This window comes from Hyla sarda, chromosome 1, assembly GCF_029499605.1.
Source record: "Hyla sarda isolate aHylSar1 chromosome 1, aHylSar1.hap1, whole genome shotgun sequence".
NCBI lineage: Eukaryota > Metazoa > Chordata > Amphibia > Anura > Hylidae > Hyla > Hyla sarda.
This window is the reverse complement of record NC_079189.1, coordinates 498,044,820-498,064,512: the sequence shown is the minus strand read 5'-3', so window position 1 is coordinate 498,064,512 and position 19,693 is coordinate 498,044,820. Positions and strand designations below refer to the sequence as shown.

Genomic DNA, 19,693 nt, shown 5'->3' with positions numbered 1-19,693 from the left:
CAACACCCAGCATGCCCTTCCGCTGTCCGTACATGCTGGGGGTTGTAGCTTTTGCAACAGCTGAAGGCACACTGGTTGCAAAACACTGAGTTTGTTACCAAACTCGGTGTTTCACAACCAGTGTGCCTCCAGCGGTTGCAAAACTACAACTCCCAGCATGCACTGATAGACCGTACATGCTGGGAGTTGTAGTTTTGCAACAGCTGGATGTTCCCCCCCCCCCCCCCAATGTGAACGTACAGGGTACACTCACATGGGCGGAGGATTACAGTAAGTATCCGGCTGCAAGTTTGAGCTGCGTCAAATTTTCTGCCGTAGCTCAAACTGCCAGCGAGAAACTACTGTGAACCCCCCGCCCGTGTGACTGTACCCTAAAAACACTACACTACACTACCACAAAATAAAATAAAAAGTAAAAAACACTACATATACACATACCCCTATACAACCCCCCTCCCCAATAAAAATGAAAAACGTCTGGTACGCCACTGTTTCCAAAACGGAGCCTCCAGCTGTTGCAAAACAACTACTCCCAGTATTGCCAGATAGCCGTTGACTGTCCAGGCATGCTGGGAGTTTTACAACAGCTGGAGGCACCCTGTTTGGGAATCACTGGCGTAGAATACCCCTATGTCCACCCCTATGCAAGTCCCTAATTTAGGCCTCAAATGCGCATGGCGCTCTCACTTTGGAGCCCTGTCGTATTTCAAGGCAACAGTTTAGGGCCACATATGGGGTATCGCCGTACTCGGGAGAAATTGGGCTTCAAATTTTGGGGGGTATTTTCTGCTATTACCCTTTTTTTAAATTGTAAAAATTTTGGGAAACCAAGCATTTTAGGTAAAAAAAAATATATATTTTTTTACATATGCAAAAGTCGTGAAACACCTGTAGGGTATTAAGGTTCACATTACCCCTTGTTACGTTCCCCGAGGGGTCTAGTTTCCAAAATGGTACGCCATGTGTTTTTTTTTTGCTGTCCTGGCACCATAGGGGCTTCCTAAATGCGGCATGCCCCCAGAGCAAAATTTGCTTTCAAAAAGCCAAATGTGACTCCTTCTCTTCTGAGACCTGTAGTGCGCCAGCAGAGAACTTTTCACCCCCATGCAAGGTGTTTTCTGTATCGGGAGAAATTGGGCTTCAAATTTTGGGGGGTATTTTCTGCTATTACCCTTTTTAAAAATGTAAAATTTTTGGGAAACCAAGCATTTTAGGTAAAAAAAATATATATTTTTTTTACATATGCAAAAGTCGTGAATCACCTGTAGGGTATTAAGGTTCACTTTACCCTTGTTACGTTCCCTGAGGGGTCTAGTTTCCAAAATGGTACGCCATGTGTTTTTTTTTGCTGTCCTGGCACCATAGGGGCTTCCTAAATGCGGCATGCCCCCCAAAAACCATTTGTCGCTCCTTCCCTTCTGAGCCCTCTACTGCGCCCGCCGAACAATTAACATAGACATATGAGGTATGTGCTTACTCGAGAGAAATTGGGTTTCAAATACAAGTAAAAATTTTCTCCTTTTTATCCCTTGCAAAAATTCAAAAATTGGGTCTACAAGAACATGCGAGTGTAAAAAATGAAGATTTTGAATTTTCTCCTTCACTTTGCTACTATTCCTGTGAAACACCTAAAGGGTTAATACACTTACTGAATGTTTTTTTGAATACTTTAGGGGGTGTAGTTTTTATAATGGGGTCATTTATGGGGTATTTCTAATATGAAGACCCTTCAAATCCACTTCAAACCTGAACTGGTCCCTGAAAAATAGTGAGTTTGAAAATTTTGTGAAAAATTTCAAAATTGCTGCTGAACTTTGAAGCCCTATGGTGTCTTCCAAAAGTAAAAACTCATGAATTTTATGATGCAAACATAAAGTAGACATATTGTATATGTGAACCCAAAAAATAATATATTTTGAATATCCATTTTCCTTACAAGCAGAGAGCTTCAAAGTTAGAAAAATGCAAAATTTTCATTTTTTTCATCAAATTTTGGGATTTTTCACCAAGGAATTATGCAAGTTACCATAAAATTTTACCACTAAGTTAAAGTAGAATATGTCACGAAAAAACAATCTCGGAATCAGAATGATAACTAAAACCATCCCAGAGTTATTAATGTTTAAAGTGACAGTGGTCAGAATTGCAAAAAACGCTCCGGTCCTTAAGGTATAAAATGGCTCGGTCCTTAAGGGGTTAAGCAATTCAGATCTCTCTTAGAGCTCGTTCACACAGGAAAATTTTATTGCAAACTCAGCATTTCCTGGGCCAGAGTTTCGGAAGGGGATTTTCCACTGCAGAAAATCCTCTGCAGACTGCGAGTCCGCAATCAAATCCGCAGGTGTGAACAAGCTCATATAGATAAAGACTTTTGATATTGAGCCATTGGTGTGAGCATGTGAGATCTGCACAGGTCACTTATTACTGCAGTAGAACCTGATCCTACTGGCGTAATCCTAATAGCTGGTAAAAATAAGTCTCCAATCATCTGGACTTTTACAATCGGATTCATCAACAAAAAAACACTAAATAACAGATGTTCAGTATGGCGACTGTTTATTCAGGTCCATTAAATGCAGGACAAAACAATACTTATAAAAGCCTTTCCCACACTGACTTTCTTGAAGCTTTGGACACTTGATGGCTTTTAAATAAAAATGCTGACCTCTATAGACAACAGCAAAATAGTACAGCTACTTCAACACATTCTTTTCTTCATATATATATAAAAAAAACAAAAACAACAACAGGTTTCCAAGGCAACAATAATGCCTCTCAGCACCAGCGAGGTCTGAAACACAGAGTTCCACAATCTGTGGTCATCCATGTGTTCCAGGCCACCTGGTCAGAGGAGCAGTACATATGATACCACTGTCTCGTATAACACAGAGGCGCTTAGAAGGGACTCATTCCATCCACATGTCCAGGATTAAGTGCTCTTCTTCTCATCACCAAGCAAATTCACTGTGGCCCGCTTAGCTAGAAGAAAAATCAAAGACAAGGTCAATGAACTAACTTTTCTCCAGTAAAACATCTCTCCCATAGAGGAGGAGTCTGTAATGTAACCTATTTATAAAGCCCATAAGACATTTTATATTAATTCATTCTCCCCAGGTTAATGGGATAGGTCTGAAGGGTACATTTGCATAGCACAAACATGCACCTTGTCTACATGGGACTGACCACTACCAGGAATGTGGAAATTGTATTGCCCGACGCCCAGGACATGCAGTTCCGGGTACTGGGCAGGTGAATTCTTCAGGCATTTAACCTTACTTTGGGCTAGCAGAGCTAAACGCCTGAGGAATTCACATATAACGGGGCCTGTCACTAAACTCGTATCAACTGCAGCTGTATGCTGCAGCCTATAGCGAGCCGCGCAGGATGTTGGCGTCCCAGCGTAGGCGCGTGCAATGACGTTACTCATCATGCGCACCTCTGTTAGGACCGAGGATGCGGTCCAGCAACATAACTACCGCGCCAGTGAGCCTGCGGGAGGGCACATGGGGACAGAGGACAGGTAAAAGCAGGGGGAGTGGGGTTTGGTGAATCAGTGAATGATATGGCAATGGAGGGGAGGGTGAAATAGAATGGCACAGGGGTGTGTGAAAAAATGGCACATGGGGAGGAAAATATAAAGGCAAAGGGAGCATCAGAGAAGGGGGAATATAATGGCAGGGTGTGATAAGGGGGGGGGGGGGGAATAGACTGGCACAGGTTGGTAGCAGCTTTTCTAATGCTAATGCTGATACTGGTACTACATTGTGCATTGTCGACGCGCAGCATGCGATTTCCAGTATAGCAAGGAGTGCGTCACCAAACTATGTAAGGGTGTCACCATGAAAAGTTTGGAAAGCTCTGACTTAGGGAGTAGAATTGTTTAAATGGGAGCCCTACCTAATGGGGGTGATATCTAGGGGGCCTGTCTACCTACTGGGGGAGCTCTACCTAATGGGGGTCATTTCTATCTGGAGCCCTGTCTTGAAGCCCTACCTTTTTACCAGCTGGGGGAATATATATATCTGGTAGGGGTGTGAATCACCAAGAATTTGGCGATAAGATTCGAATCGCGATACCAGTGTGGCGATTTGATATATCGCGATACCGTCTAGGTGACGATACATCGCGATATATCCCGATTCTGTCTAAAAAACAATGTCTTTTACACTTTTATTAAAACATTTTTATTTTGTATTTTTTTGATACACTTTATTAGACTTTTAGGAGTCCTCAGACAGATGAATAGAGTTCCATTGAACTCCATTGATCTGCTATCCATTTATAGAACCTAGTCCAGCCAGGCTCTATCAATGACAGAGCCACGGAGAGTAGGAAAGCAGAGGTAAACCCTCCGGCTACCTCCATCGTGCTGCGAGGGGGGGGCCATAATATTTTGAATCGATTCAGTATCGCCAAGTGAAAAATCGCGATAATCGCGCAAATCTATTTTTTCTTACATCCCTAATATCTGGGCCCCTATTTACATACTAGTGGAGCCCTACATGCCTGCCTGCCCACCTGATGAGGGGACATACCTACCTGAAAGGGGGGGGGGGATTACCCATTTATTGGGGAGTACTTGCTTATCAGGGGCTCTATCCACCTAATGGGGTGACATACTGGTCTGTCTATTAAGTTTCTATTAATTAAGACCTTATTTACAGACTATTTTGGTTGAAATTATTTTATGTACCAGGACAAGTGGATGGTCATGAGGGACAAGTAGATTGTGCTCCGTTTTAGTCCCTTGGACAAGCAGGTTTTTTTTTTTTCCTATTATTTCCAAACTCCTGACTACATCCTGTAGGTTGTATAATGGCAATCTGCAGGAGAGCTGTGGACTACCTACCTTCTTTGCCAATAGTGTCTGCAGTCTCTGCAGCCTTGTCTTTAAGGTCCTTTGCCAGGCGATCCATCTGTGCCTCATGTTTCAGAAAGAAGGGCCGGATTATTTTATTGTATAGCAGCTCAGCACCATTGCGGGGGCTAGGAGCCATACACCACAAGAGGAATCCGCACTGTAATAAAGTAGAGGAAAATGTTACATAATACAGTCAGGTCTTCTCTTCTAGGACTAATTCAGGTCCCTTCTGTTGTGGTGTCTGCTCCCCAAGTACTGTTCAGCAAAGACAGTTCTGGTCCATTGTCACTAGTCCAGAACACTACCACACAGACACAATGCATAACGTTACTTTGTACAGTTCACTGGAGATGTGGAGAGAATCTCCTGCGCTCGCAACCGCTGCAGCGCATGATTTGTGCCCAGTCTTCCTGTGCTCAAATGTGATGCAGCACATGATTTAAGTCCACAGTCATCCTGCGCTGATGTAGCTTAAAGGATGTTTCGTAGCTACATTCGGCGGGCATCGCGGGGATGTAGTCCGGTGGAGATACTTGGGCTCTATTCCGCACTGAACAGTACGGGGATTGTTTGCCGACATCGGGGTACCGTCAGTGCTCTGATTCCGGTCAAAATAGGTACAGTATTGCTGCATATAGCAGTATAGACAATGTTGCAAGATATAGTGATTGTGGTGATATTTATAAACCTTGCTTGATAAGGGTATTGTAGAGGTGACAAAGCCATAGGGTAGGTATCCCTTGGGGTGTTGTAGGGGTGACCATATCAAGGGGTAGCTGTCCCCTGGGGTCAGTATATATACACGTGGTCCCAGTGTATAGAAAACATAGTGGTTATCCCTGGGTAGGTGGCTGCACACTTGTGTCTGCTGAGGTCACAATGTTGCACAGTGGCGTGAAAGGCCATGTAGTTAATAGCCTTTCTTGATGTTTTCCCGGTGTTGGCTTAATCTTGTATGCACTCAATCAGATATACAATGTAACTGGATTGACATGCGAGGCGTTTCTTTATTGGGAAGGATTTGCCTGTGCTGGTACTTCTAAATTATGTTTCTCCATGCCGAATAGTCTGGCAGCACATACACTGACATATTACATCTGTATGATCCTTTCTTTGCAGCTGACTCAAGGTCATGTTTCGAGGTGTGGCGCTTAAGTCTGCTTAGGGCAATCATTCCCCTCAGAGTGGGAGCTCGACGAAATGTAATTCCTGGTGTCTTGGGGATGGTGTCTTTCAGATATGGGTCAGACATGAGTATATGCCAATGTTTTTGTAGAATGTTCCTTATGGTGTGTTGCCCTGCAGAATATGTTGTCACAAAATTAAAGCCAAAAGGGGTTTTGTTTGTAGTTTTACTTTTGTAGTCTGCTCCGGTGGGTCCTTTCTTTTGTCCTGGCATTCTTCTTAAGTTAGATCCTTTGCGCTGGAGTATGCGTTCCTGATCAGGGGCTTGGGGTATCCTTTGGCACGGAAGCGCTCTAAGGTTTTGGCCTGGATGGAGAATGTTTTGTCTTCAGTGCAGTTTTTTCTTACCCTTTTGTATTGTCCAAAAGGGGTATTTTCCCACCACTTTTTGTAATGGCCGCTATGGAACAATATATAGCTGTTGGAATTCACGGTTTTAAAGTATGCCAATGTGATTATTTCTCCATTTTTGTGGGTGATTTCCCTAGAAGTCTAGAAATGTGATCTTCTCAGAGGAGAGATTCAGGGTTAGTGTGATTCCCCAGTCATTGGCATTCATCTCTATTATTTAATCTCTTTTTCTATGCACTTGGGACCACATACATATATACACTATATATATGTACGTACATACATACAGCAAGCTTATAAATATCACCACAATACCTATATCTTGCAACATACATTGTCTGTACTGCTATATGCAGCAATACTGTACCTATTTTGAGTGGAATCAGAGCACTGATGGTACCCCGATGTCGGCAAACAATCCCGGTACTGTGGAATAGAGCCCACGTATCACCACCAGAATACATCCCCCACCACATCACCTGTTAACGCACTGTATCCACTATAGCGCTTATGAGCGCCACCTCTCCCCCCACAAGCGCATTGAGCCGGTGGACTCAAGCCGGGGGAACTGCAGCTGTTGCGAGTGCACGGGATTCTCGACATCCCCTACACACACAACAAGAACGATACTGTCATACTTGAAACCTCTTCCAGGATGTCAGAGGCATAATTGTGATTGTGACTGTTTTTATGCTTTTTAGCATCTCCAAAAAATGTTAAACTTCCTTTGTTTACAAATGTTTGTTTCACATAGACCAGTGCAGGTGCCTGTGATGACGTCACCCGGCCTGCCCCCAAGCTGGGACGTTCTTTGCTTGCTTTTTTACAATCAGGACATGTATAAAACATCCTCCCTGACCTGTGGAAGAGGGGTGCAGATCCCCTTGAAACATGTTGTCATCTGTTTGTATAGTATAAAAAAAAAGCTGTTTGAAACCATCCAGAAGTTTGGCATCCGTACAACTTCGTTTCCTGATTCAGCGAGCGCCAGGCAAGTGTCTTTTCCATTCAACCTCACCAAGTGTGTGGACATCTACATTAGTAAAGCGGGATGCTAATCCTGAATGTTTGATCAGCTTCTTTGTCATTCAGGAGTCAGAGAAAGCTTTGGCTGTTCAAGCAAGCTGGGAGTTGTAGTTTTGCATTGCAACAACTGGAGCTGCAGTGTTCGTAAAGCACTGTGTTAGAGCAGTCTTGCCTTTAGCTGTTGCAAAACTACAACTCCTAGCATGCCCACACATCCTTTGTCTGTAGTTTTGCAAAAGCTGGAGGCACACAGCAGGAGAATACACAGCTCTTATACTGAGTTTTACAAATATTGTAACCCCAGCTGTTGCAAAACTGCAACTCCCATCATGGGAGTTGTAGTTTAGGAACAGCTAAAGGCTGTAGTGGTGCAATAGTGATCTCCTATACTGCATACCAACACACTATGGCCGGTATCCAGTATGCTGCAAAATACAGATTAGTCTGTCTGCATAAAGGTAGTGGTGGCTATTTACATTTTTTTATTAAAATTAAAAAAAATTTAAATAAATGTATAATTTAAAAAAAAGTAATCTTATCAGTAGTACTAGAAAATATAAAAAGTTTTTCATAATGACAGTGCCTCTTTAAAGCAAAATGAACCAGATGGACGTGTGATCAAATCAGTCTCCATTATGATTCTAGTGCCATTTTAATGTGCTCATCAAATTTCTTAAAGGATGTGCCTTCTGTCACCTCAATATTTACGATTGGTGATAAGGAGCAGAGGAGGTTACAAATTTACCATGGGATATCTACGGTGGTCAGAGGATAAAAATGTATTAACCTCTGATAACAGACAATAATAATCATAATAAATATTATTGTTATTTCTATTACCACTATTATTATGGCATATATAATCATTATGTCACAATTAGTAATCCATGATCAGACAATTATTATATAGTTATATGCAATGTTCATTGTTTTCTCATTAGGTGTGTTCCACAGTCCTTACATCTATAAGGATCTTGCATATGTTTGGGAGTAAAGTCTATTCAAATTTAGTGTCTGGGAAAAGTGCACCGATGTCCATAAGTCTGGTGAAAAAGGTATATAACTGTCTAAACTTATCTGTTTTCAATGATATAGAACTTCACATTTGATGGAGGACATCAGATTATTCACTCTTAGAAATGTTAACTTTCGATAACTTGACGGGTAATGAGTGCAAATACCTAGTCAATAGCTCCCTCTAGTGAATCAATAAATGGTCATTAAACCAGACAGAAGTTAATATGGTCAGTGCATCAGTATGAACCTAATAAGTCTATTGGAGGATTCCAATTTATTGAGTGTATTTCTAGTTAAAACCATGTGTACTTACACTACAAAAGGAAAAAGGTTTAGGAAACATATCTTACACCATAAGGGTCAGGTTCATACATTCTACAATGCTGCCAAACCTCATAAGATATAACTGCATTGTTACAAGACAATGGCTGCTCATGGATATTCTATTATGTACACAGCTTTTCCGTGCACAGAAGTTATGTCGCATATGATCTTGAAAGATACAAATGGCTTCTCATTTGATTAAGACCCATTTTTAATATGTGAATGAATAGTGTGCACATTAAATAAAATATATATTATATTTATTTTTGTCTAACCATTTAAGGTAGTAAACCGCTTCAGAATGTATGCCATAGCTGGTTTACCGTATTTATCTTTGAGGTCACACCCTCCCACTGACTTACCAGGTTTACAATAAATACATATTTACCAATGTAAAAACAATACATGATGACAAATATATGGCTCTCCCAGTTGCAGCTCCAAGAATCAGTCTCAGGATAACGTATATGGCAGTAAGGAGTAGCTGTTATCAGTGTTATCACCTTTATTTATTAGGGAATGAGCTTTTATATATAAAAACTCCCCTCCCCCACATTTTACTCTTCTTAAAGTCCTTATAGGGGACTTTTATTTGCAATCACCAGATTGCATTTACTGTACAATGTTATGCCTATTGCATATCATTATATAATGTGATAAGTGCTTCTCTGATACAGCCTGGATCGATGATCCGGCAGCTAGAAGCAGATAAGGGAACCCTCCGCTGCCATTTTAGCTCATTGGATCCCCACTTTCATGTAGTGGGAGTCTGATGAGCCTCGAGTTAACCGGCATAATGGATTTAATACTTTAGATGCTGTCATCGGCAGGGGTTAGTAACCGTCCAGCACCGCTATGAAGCAAGTGCAGCTCATGAGCTTGCCTTATAGTCACTTAACGCTTCAAGGCGTACAGTTACACACTGGTGCTTTAAGTCCCTGATGGCAAGGGCATACATTTACACCCGATGATGCCTAGGGGTTAAATGGGTAAATCCATAATTACATAAACTTTATTGATTCAAAAGGGCGTATTTAGACTCATTGTCTAGAGGAGTGAGAAGTAGATATATGGTTGAGCCCCCAGCATGATACATGCTCACATTTCTTGTCCCCAGCATTGCTCTCCATCTAAATCCTGGTGTACAGAATAGGTCCTCTTCACATTCCTAGTCCTAAGCATAGCCCCCCTTTATAAGCGGTCGGCTTACAAAAGGGACAAATTTCATAGTCTTTAATGGAAGGAAAATTGGTCGCAGAGAAAAAAAAGTTTCTAAATGGGAGCAGGTTTTCTAAGGAGGTTTCACAGTATTTATAAAAGAACATACATAACAGAGTAAAAGACACACATATTCAAGAAGCTCCTGCAATCTGTGTTCATCAGCAATCTTGGACCTAGACAAGTAGTTCTTTTTAAATATAAATACAGTGACCCCCCCCCCCCCCCGACATACGATGGCTCCAACATACGATCATTTCAACATACGATGGCCTCTCAGAGGCCATCTCATGTTGAAGGCAGCATCAACATACAAAAGCATCGTATGTCGGGCCATCACATAAATGGCTATCCGGCAGCGCCGACTGCTTCAGCTGCTGCCGGAAAGCCCTTTAAGGTGCCCCATGTGCTGCGGTGATGATCACGCACCTGTCCCCGGTGCTCCAGACCATCCTCTTCAGGATCCCCTGCATAGCCATCGTTCTCCGTCGTCATCATGTCCCCGCACACATCGTCCCGTCATCCAATAGGAGTGGTGTGATGACGGCCATGAGCGATGATGCCGGGCAGCAGTGACGGTCCGGAGTGGCAGGAACACCCCAGGGACAGCGATGGATGGACATCCAGGGCAGCGGTGATGGTCCAGAGCGTCGGGGACTGGGGAGTTTAACTTCCTATACTTCTCATTGAAACCATTGTATGTTGAGGAATCCGTGCAACCAACAATGGTTCATTTGGAACGAATAATCATCGTATGTTGAGGGATCACTGTATATTGACAGTGTGGACCTACAATACGAACTACATTATACTACATTTGCAGTTTCGGTTACAGTAGCAAAATTATATCAGAACATATCATACATTGACTCACCTTGATCATGTAGTAGAACGGAAACCAGGACAGGAAAATATCAGAGAAGAACTCAATGATGCTGAATATTCCATACACCACCCAGTATGTCAGCCACTGAGTGTCATCATCCTTGTTGGGACTTTCAATGGCTTTGATTCTACAGGGGAACAGACATTGTAAACACACTGTGGTTACAGGACACAGACAATCTTCCAACAGGTACAACCACATTCTTTATGGATGATACAGAAAGCTAAAAATAATGACATCTGGCAAGTAGAAGAGATTTAGAAATAAACATTTTTTTTGTTTTGTTTTCTTCTACATTCATTTTTCCTGCTATGTGAAGACTATTTTGAAAATCACATTTACTATATTGCACTGTAATGTATTGCACCATTCAGGTGAAAACTTTCCCTCTGTCTGAACGTGACCTTAAAGCATGGAAGATCTCTGTAATGTTACAGTCCAATGTGAATTACACAACTGATCCGCTTTTACAAGGAAGAGTATTGAAATAGAACAAAATGTTATATATCATAACATCAGGCAAAAAATGTCAAAGTAATGATACAGTCCTGGACGTCTGACAGAGCATTAAAATGTGGATATTAGAGTTTGCATTCCTTAATAAACACCTTTTGCACATGGAAGCTTTTGTGCTACCCTTGTAAAATGTGTGGTACCCTTTTTTTCAAAACCAAATAATCCTAATTCTGCTAATCTTTCTGGGTACTGTAGTCCTCCCATTCCCCGTATTAGTCTGCATTCACACCTCGTTTTTTTACATACCCTTACGTATCCGGTTTTGGACCGGACCTAAAACCGTAGTATACAGTTTTAGGTCCGGTCAGCTCATTAAAGTAAATGGAGTCACGGGCCGATCCGGCTGGGGTACGGGAGCGCCCGGTTTGCCCCTCCCCCAGCCGGATCCGGCACCCGTATGTAAAAAACGAGGTGTGAATGCAGCCTTACCCTGGTTGCCCGTCTTTGAACCCTCTCCAGCTCCACTATATCTTTCTTGTACACTGGTGCCCAGTACTGTATACAGTATTCCATGTGTGGTCTGACTAGTGATTTGTACAGCGGTAGAATTATTTCCTTGTCGTGGGCATCTATGCCCCTTTTGATGAACCCTATGATTTTATTTCTCTTAAATTTGGTGGCCAGACTGATAATACTAAGGGTATGGTTTTCTCCTTCAGCCCCACAGTTTGTGAAAAGGTTGAAAGTAATGGTTGAATTGGTGGATAGAGTGGAGACATTTAAATTAATAGGATAAAAAAATATATATATTAAAAAGTGCTTTTCCATGTCAGTTGTCCCCAGTGATTTCCCATTAAATAGATAATCCATGACTGGATTTTTCCTCATCATGTGCAAAACCTTACATTTATCAGTGTTGAACCTCATCTTCCACGTCTCTGCCCAAACCTCCAACCTATCCAGATCCAATGTAATCCATGTGCACTGTCTTCTATTGTGTTAACTGTTTTACAGAATGTAGTATTATCTGCAAAGATTGATACTTTACTATATAATCCCGCCACAAAGTGAGTCATAAAAATAATTAAAAGATGAAGACCCCCTAATTGATCCCACTAATAACAGTCACCCACTTCGTATGTACCAATAACCACCCTGTTTCCCATCACTGAGCCAGTTCCTTTCGCACATACTTTTCCCCAGTATCCTACGTAGAGTTGAGGGAACTCAGAGTAAATTGGTTTGTATTAATCTCGCAGCTCAGCCGTTGATTACTTTAGGCTGCATAAATAAGTTTAGCTTTCCAAGTGCTCTGGTTGCCTGGCAAAGTCCTAGATGACAGTCTTAGGTCTCATAGGATTCTATCTACCTTTTTACAGGCAACCGGAACACTTGGAAAGCTGAACTAGTTTATTCGGACTTAAAGGCATCAACGGCCAAGCCCCGAGGTTCATGCACACCAATTTACTCTAAGTTCACTCAACTCTGACTGTGCATATTGAACACCTACATGTGACTACACCCAGTAGTATTTTTAGCATATAAATTTGTTACATAAAACAGAGTTACACAACTCTTCATGTGTATGTTTGTTGGTTTCTATTCAAGGTATTGTACAATGTACGTTGTAAAACAAGCGTGTCAAACTCAAAGGCTAACATGGGACAAAAAAAAAATAAAAAATAAAAAAAACAAGGTTTAAGTTTATGTGGGCCGCATCAAAAAATAAAAAAAATAAAATACATGCCCTCCCTGCACAACACCCCATGTCCCCTTTGCACAACAACCCATGCCCCCCTTCACAAGACCCCTTGCCCACCCTACACAAGACCCCCCCTTCACAAGACCCCATGCACAAGACTGTGCAGTACAGTTCCCCCACACTAGGTTGGCAGTACAGTTCCCCCACACTAGGTTGGCAGTACAGTTCCCCCACACTAGGTTGGCAGTACAGTTCCCTAACACTAGGTACAGTATAGCTCCCCCACATTAGGTGCAGTATAGTTCCCCACATTAGATGTAGTACAGTTCCCCACATTAGGTGCAGTACAGTTCCCCACATTAGGTGCAGTACAGTTTCCCCACAGACATACAGCCTTCAGCCATATACAGTGTATGGCTGGAGGCTGTATGCCTGTTTACTGCCCCACTTCAGTGTTCCGACCACCACTCCTCCTGTCCGGGGTCACGATCTACTGCTATGGCCTATGGGCCATAGCAGTAGGTCCCGGGACAAGAGGAGCTGTGGTCGGAACACCGAAGATGACGTGCTGGCGAGTGGTGACTTACCATACCCGCGCATCCTCACTGCTCCACTCTTCTCTTATGTCAGTGACGTCCCTGCATGCGCTACCTCCCGGCGGCCCCTGCATTTTTAAAGTTAACGCGGGGCCGCAGAGGTAACTGGGGCATCCTTGTGGCCTGAAAAGATTTTTAGGGGCACAGGGATGCCCCGAATGTGACGGGGGCCCCCTGCAGGCACGGGGCCTGGAGCAGGCACTCCAGGAGCGCCAATGATGATCCGGCCAGAGCAATGAATATCTTTGCCGGGCCACAAAGATATTCATTGTGGGCCGCATATTTGACACCCATGTTGTAAAATGTCATCCATTTGCCTGCTCCTATAATCTGCTGTGCAAATCACAATAAAAACACTGACTGTGGAGAACCACTTAAAAAAAAAAAAAAAAATCAAAAAAAAAATTAATAATAATACAGGAATATGAAGTATAATTGAAAAACCTTACAGTATTATGCTGTAATGTCAGTTTTACAGGCTACATCATTATGTGATCAAAGGTGCCGTCTGTGCGATTTACAGGAATGTAGCGTACAATACTGCAGATCAAACAACAATCGGGCTATTAGAACAATTTGTTACTACATGTAATGAAGCTACATTAAACAGTCAACATTGCCCTGAGCAAACACTTTTCCAGCAATAAAAAGAATAAGGGATGTCAGGTTGTCAAAAGTTAGAAGTGTACTGCTCCTAAACCTATCCCATAGTATCCAAAAGGTAAACCTGGCTGAGCTCTGACAGCACAGGAGCACTCACACCTCATATTATTAATTATTAGGACTGAAACCTCCAACCTTGAAGGCATGGTCCCTAAGAATAGCACTTGTTATAGCACTTGCAAAGAGTGTTTGCAAACTTTTTAAAATTTACTTGAGATTTACTCCTGCTCTGGACAGTTCCTGACATGGACAGAGGTGTCAGCAGAGCACTTGTAGTCAGGCAGAATGGAAATTCAAAAAGAAATGAACTTTCTCTGTATTATGCAGCAGCTGATAAGTACTGGAAGGATTTTTTTTTTTTTTAAATAGAAGTAATTTACAAATCTGTTTAGCTTTCTGGCACCAGTTGATTTAAAAAGAAAAATGTTTTCCAGTGGAGTACCCCTTTCACCCCTTGACGACGCAGGACGTACATTTACGTCCTAAGCATAACCGCGAGCATCGGAGCATGCGCAGCAGGTCCCGGCTGCTGATCGCAGCCAGGTGACTCGCCCGTAATGGTTGACATCCGCGATCCCGATCATCCAGCACGGCAGACGGAGGTCCCCTCACCTGCCTCCACTGCCTTCCTGGCGTCTTCTGCTCTGATCTGCCTCCCCGCAAACCAGAGCAGAAGATGACCGATAATGTTGATCAGTGCTTTGTCCTATACATAGCACTGAACAGTATTAGCAATCGAGTGATTGCTATAAATATGGGGTCTATTAAAGTGTAAAAATAAAAGTAAAAACAGAAAAAAAAAAGTAAAAAAAATAAAAAAAGTGAAGAAACCCCTCCCCCAATAAAAACGTAAATTGCCCCATTTTCCCTATTTCACCTCCAAAAAGTGTTAACAAATATGTATATAAAATATTTTTTTATCGACACATGCATAAATATCTGAACTACTAAAATAAAATGTTAATGATACCGTACGGTGAACAGTGTGAACGTAAAAATTAAAAGTCCAAAATAGATGCTGGATTAAAAGTTCTATATAAGCAAATATGGTATCAATAAAAAGTACAGATCACAGCGCAAAAAATGAGACCTCATACCGCCACTTATACAGAAAAATGAAAAAAAGTTATAGGTCTTCAAAATAGGGGGGGATTTTAAACGTACTAATTTGGTTAAAAAGTTTGCATTTTTTTTTTTTTTTTTTTTAAGCGCGACAGTAATAGAAAAGTATAATTTTAATCGAATTGACCCAAAGAATAAAGAACACGTCATTTTACAAAATTAGCAAAATTGTGGTTTTCTTTTTCATTTCCCCACACAAATAGTATTTTTTTGGTTGCGCCATACATTATATGGTAAAGTGAGTGATGACATTACAATGGACAACTGGTCGTGCAAACAACAAGCCCTCATACTAGTCTGTGGATGAAAATATAAAAGAGTTATGATTTTTTGAAGTAAAGGAGGAAAAAAGAAAACGTAAAAATGTAATTGTCTGCGTCCTTAAGGCCCAAATGGGCTGCGTCCTTAAGGGGTTAAGTGAAGCCCTTCTTGAAAATGTATCATATATTAAAATGATTTATTCATTTAAAAAAGTTTTTCCACTAAAGTAGTGAGAAGGCGAGCGGATGCATATCTAAAGCACTAAATGCATTGTCTCTCTTACTAGGATGGTTACTGGTATTTATTGGGATCACAAAAAAAATGTTCTCAGACCAAACCACTGTGAAATGCAGTAATGATTAATTACAATGCCACCAGGTGAGATATATTAACCCTTTAAAAAGGACACAGGTTTTTGCACTTTCGTTTTTTTTTCCCTTTAACGATTTTATAGCCATAATTCTTATTTTTTCAACTAAACACCCATATAAGGGTTAGTTTTTTGCAGGACAAATTGTACTATGTAACTTTTTCCATAACATTTGTGGAATATTAGCAAAATTAAAAAAAATATGCAATTTTAAATGTTTCATTTTACAATATTTACCATGCAGTCAAATTCACATGTCTTGATACTTAAAGGGGTATTCCAGGCAAAACACATACATACATATATATATATATATATATATATATATATATATATATATATATATATATATATATATATATATATATACACATATATTATATTATATTATATTATATATATATATCTATATATCTATATATCTATATATATATCTATATCTATCAACTGGCTCCGGAAAGTTAAACAGATTTGTAAATTACTTCTATTAAAAAAATCTTAATCCTTCCAATAGTTATTAGCTTCTGAAGTTTTCTGTCTAACTGCTCAATGATGATGTCACGTCCCGGGAGCTGTGCATGATGGGAACATTTCCCCATAGGAACTGCACAGCTCCCAGGACGCGAGTCATCAGAGAGCAGTTAGACAGAAAACAACTCAACTTCAGAAGCTAATAACTATTGGAAGGATTAAGATTTTTTAATAGAAGTAATTTACAAATCTGTTTAACTTTCCGGAGCCAGTTCATAGATATTAGATATTATATATATATATATATATATATATATATATATATATATATATATATATATATATATATATATATATATATATATATATATATTTATTATATATAATATATATATATATATATATATATATATATATATATATATATATATATATATATATATATAAGTTTTGGCCTGGAATACCCCTTTAAGATTGGCGTGATTACAATACTCAATTTGTGTAGTTTGTCATGTTTTACTCATTTAAAAAAAAAAATAATTGCAACTTTAAAAAAAAAATAAAAAATTTAATTGCTGTTTTTTGGCCACCTCTAACTTTTTTATTTTATTTTTTGTATACCAGGTTGTAGGTCATTTTTTTTTGCGCCATGATCTGTAGTTTTTAGCACTGCCATTGTGGTATCAAACGGCCTTCGACTGTTTTACTTCATTTTTACTAGGATATAATGTGATCAAAAAAATGCAATTCTGAAGTTTGGTATTTTTTTTTAACAATTACGCCGTTCACCATACGGGATAAATAAGGGTATATTTTAATAGTTTTGATAATTACCAATTACACACGAGGTGAAACCAAAAATTTTTATTATTATGTTAACATATTTTAAATGGAAAAGGAGGTGATTTAATCCCTTAAAAGGTCTCAGCCCATTTTGGCCTTAAAGAGGTACTCCGGTGAAAAACATTTTATCCCGCCAATGGGGACCCCCGCGATCTCCAGCATGGCACCGCTCTGTGCCCGATTACTGTGCTCTCCAGTGGACTCCGCTCTGTGCCCGATTACTGGTGACTACGGCCGCCACCCCTCCATTCAAGTCTATGGGAGGAGGCGTGACCGCTACATACTAAACATCACGCCCTCTCACGTAGCCATGAATAGAGGGGGCGTGGCGTGATGTCACAAACACGGAAGCTCCAAGCTTCCGGGTCCCCTGCGATCAGACATCTTATCCCCTATCCTTTGGATAGGGAATAAGATGTTTTTTGCTGGAGTGCCCCATTAAGGACCCGGACAATTTTCGTTTTGCACTTTTGTTTTTCCTCGTCCCCTTCTAAAAATCATAACGCTTTTAATTTTGCACCTACACATCATATTAAGGGCTTGTTTTTTGCATCACCAATTGTACTTTGTAATGACTTATTTGTAATCACTTATTTTAGAATAATCTGCGGCGAAACAAAATGAAAAAAAAAGTTATCTGTGGGGTCAAATAAAATAAATAAAAAACGCCATTTTGTAACTTGGGGGCTTCCATTTCTTCCATAACTTCATGCACCAAAATGAGTATGTTTAAAATTTGTCATTTTCTGACCCCTAACACTATATTTCTGCATACGGGGCTCATTTTTTTTTGCACCGCAGTCTGTAGTTTTTTCCGGTACCATTTTTGTTTTGATGGGACTTTTTGATCGCTTTTTATAGTATATGAAGTGACCAAAAAAAGCATAATTTTGGACGTATCTTTTTTTTCTACATGTACGCCATAGACTGTGTGGTTTAACTAATTTTTTTAATAGTTCAGACATTTACGCACACGGTGATACCACAAATGTATATTTTTTATTACATTATTATTATTTTTTTTATTTTTATTTTTTAAATGGGCAAAGGGGGTGATTCAAACTTTTATTAGGGGGGAGGCCTAAAGAGGTAGTTCAGTTAACAATTTTTATCTATTATTAGTTTCCTCCATCATAGTTTTTTATTTTTGCAATAAACATCCATAAAAAAAAATTACACTCCTTCCACCACTATTCCCTATGGTGAAATGTCATCAAAACCCTTTTCTGCCTCCCTGTTCTGGCACCTCCATCTCGGCTGCTGTCCCTCCTCATACAGCCCCCACCCTCTGAGACGGAGATCACATGACTCTTCATCTGAGACAACCACCTGACTATCTTCGAGGGAGTGCGGGAGAATTCTTCTGCCTAGCAACACCCGTGAGGCCGTGCGTCTGGTCCATTACGCTCCTGACACTGATGACTGCCCTGGAGAGCAGAGGAGGGAGATGAGCGGCCGCAGAAACTTGGGTGAGCCGTGGCAGTCACACTGACCAGAGCAGTAATAGTGGTGGTCAGTATGACTTTCAGTTTTGTTTTTTCTTTGCAGCTCCCACTTCCCTGCTACAGTTAAGGGTCCCCTGCGCCGCACCGCACACCGGGTCTGGAGGTCAGTGATGTCACTCGCCATGCTGCCGTCAGAGAGAACCACGGCGCAGGACAAGTGAGTGTGTGTCTCTCTCTGTGTGTGCGTGCATGGGGGGTGTGCTACCTAGCGTGGGGGGGGGGGGGGGGCTGCTGACTACTTTTTTTTTTTTAAACACTTTGTTGGTCCACTAAGGGGACTTTTAGGAGGAATCATTAGATTCATCATACACATCTTAACAGTTCAAAAGAACTACATCGTGGGTGTCAAACATGCGACCCACAATGAATATCTTTGCGGCCTGGCAAAGATATTTATTGCTCTGGTCAGGGGACAGATCATCATTGGCACTCCTGGAGCACCTGCTCCGGGCCCCGTGCCCACAGGAGGCCCCCCCCCCCCCCCCGTCACATTCGGGGCATCACTGAGTCCCTAAAAATCTTTTCAGGACACAAGGATGCCCGGGTTACCTCTCTGTGGCCCCGCGTGAACTTTAAAAACGCAGGGGCCGCCGTGAGGTAGCGCACACAGGGACGTCACGGACATCCCGTGTATGTGCCCATAGGATAAGAGCGGAGTGGAGCAGTGAGGAGGACACGCGGGTATGGCAAGTCACCACTCACCAGCACGTCCTCTTCGGTGTTCCGACCACCGCTCCTCCAGTCCCGGGACCTGCTGCTATGGCCCATAGGCCATAGCAGTAGATCGTGACCCCGGACAGGAGAAGTGGAGGTCGGAACACTGAAGTGGGGCAGTA

At 41.3% G+C, this 19,693-nt stretch overlaps 1 protein-coding gene across 1 annotated transcript in view; it reads right to left on the bottom strand.

The window, feature by feature from the left end:
* Window positions 1-2,539: 2,539 nt before the first annotated feature.
* REEP5 (receptor accessory protein 5) overlaps window positions 2,540-19,693 on the bottom strand; it is a 39,405-nt gene continuing 22,251 nt past the window's right edge. Inside the window, exons 3-5 of the mRNA XM_056537462.1 lie at window positions 10,857-10,995; window positions 4,850-5,018; window positions 2,540-2,979 (exon numbers count right to left, since the gene is read on the bottom strand). Of these exons, the coding sequence (XP_056393437.1) occupies window positions 2,930-2,979; window positions 4,850-5,018; window positions 10,857-10,995 (358 nt within the window). The 3' untranslated portion in view covers window positions 2,540-2,929. The remainder of the gene's footprint in view (window positions 2,980-4,849; window positions 5,019-10,856; window positions 10,996-19,693) is intronic.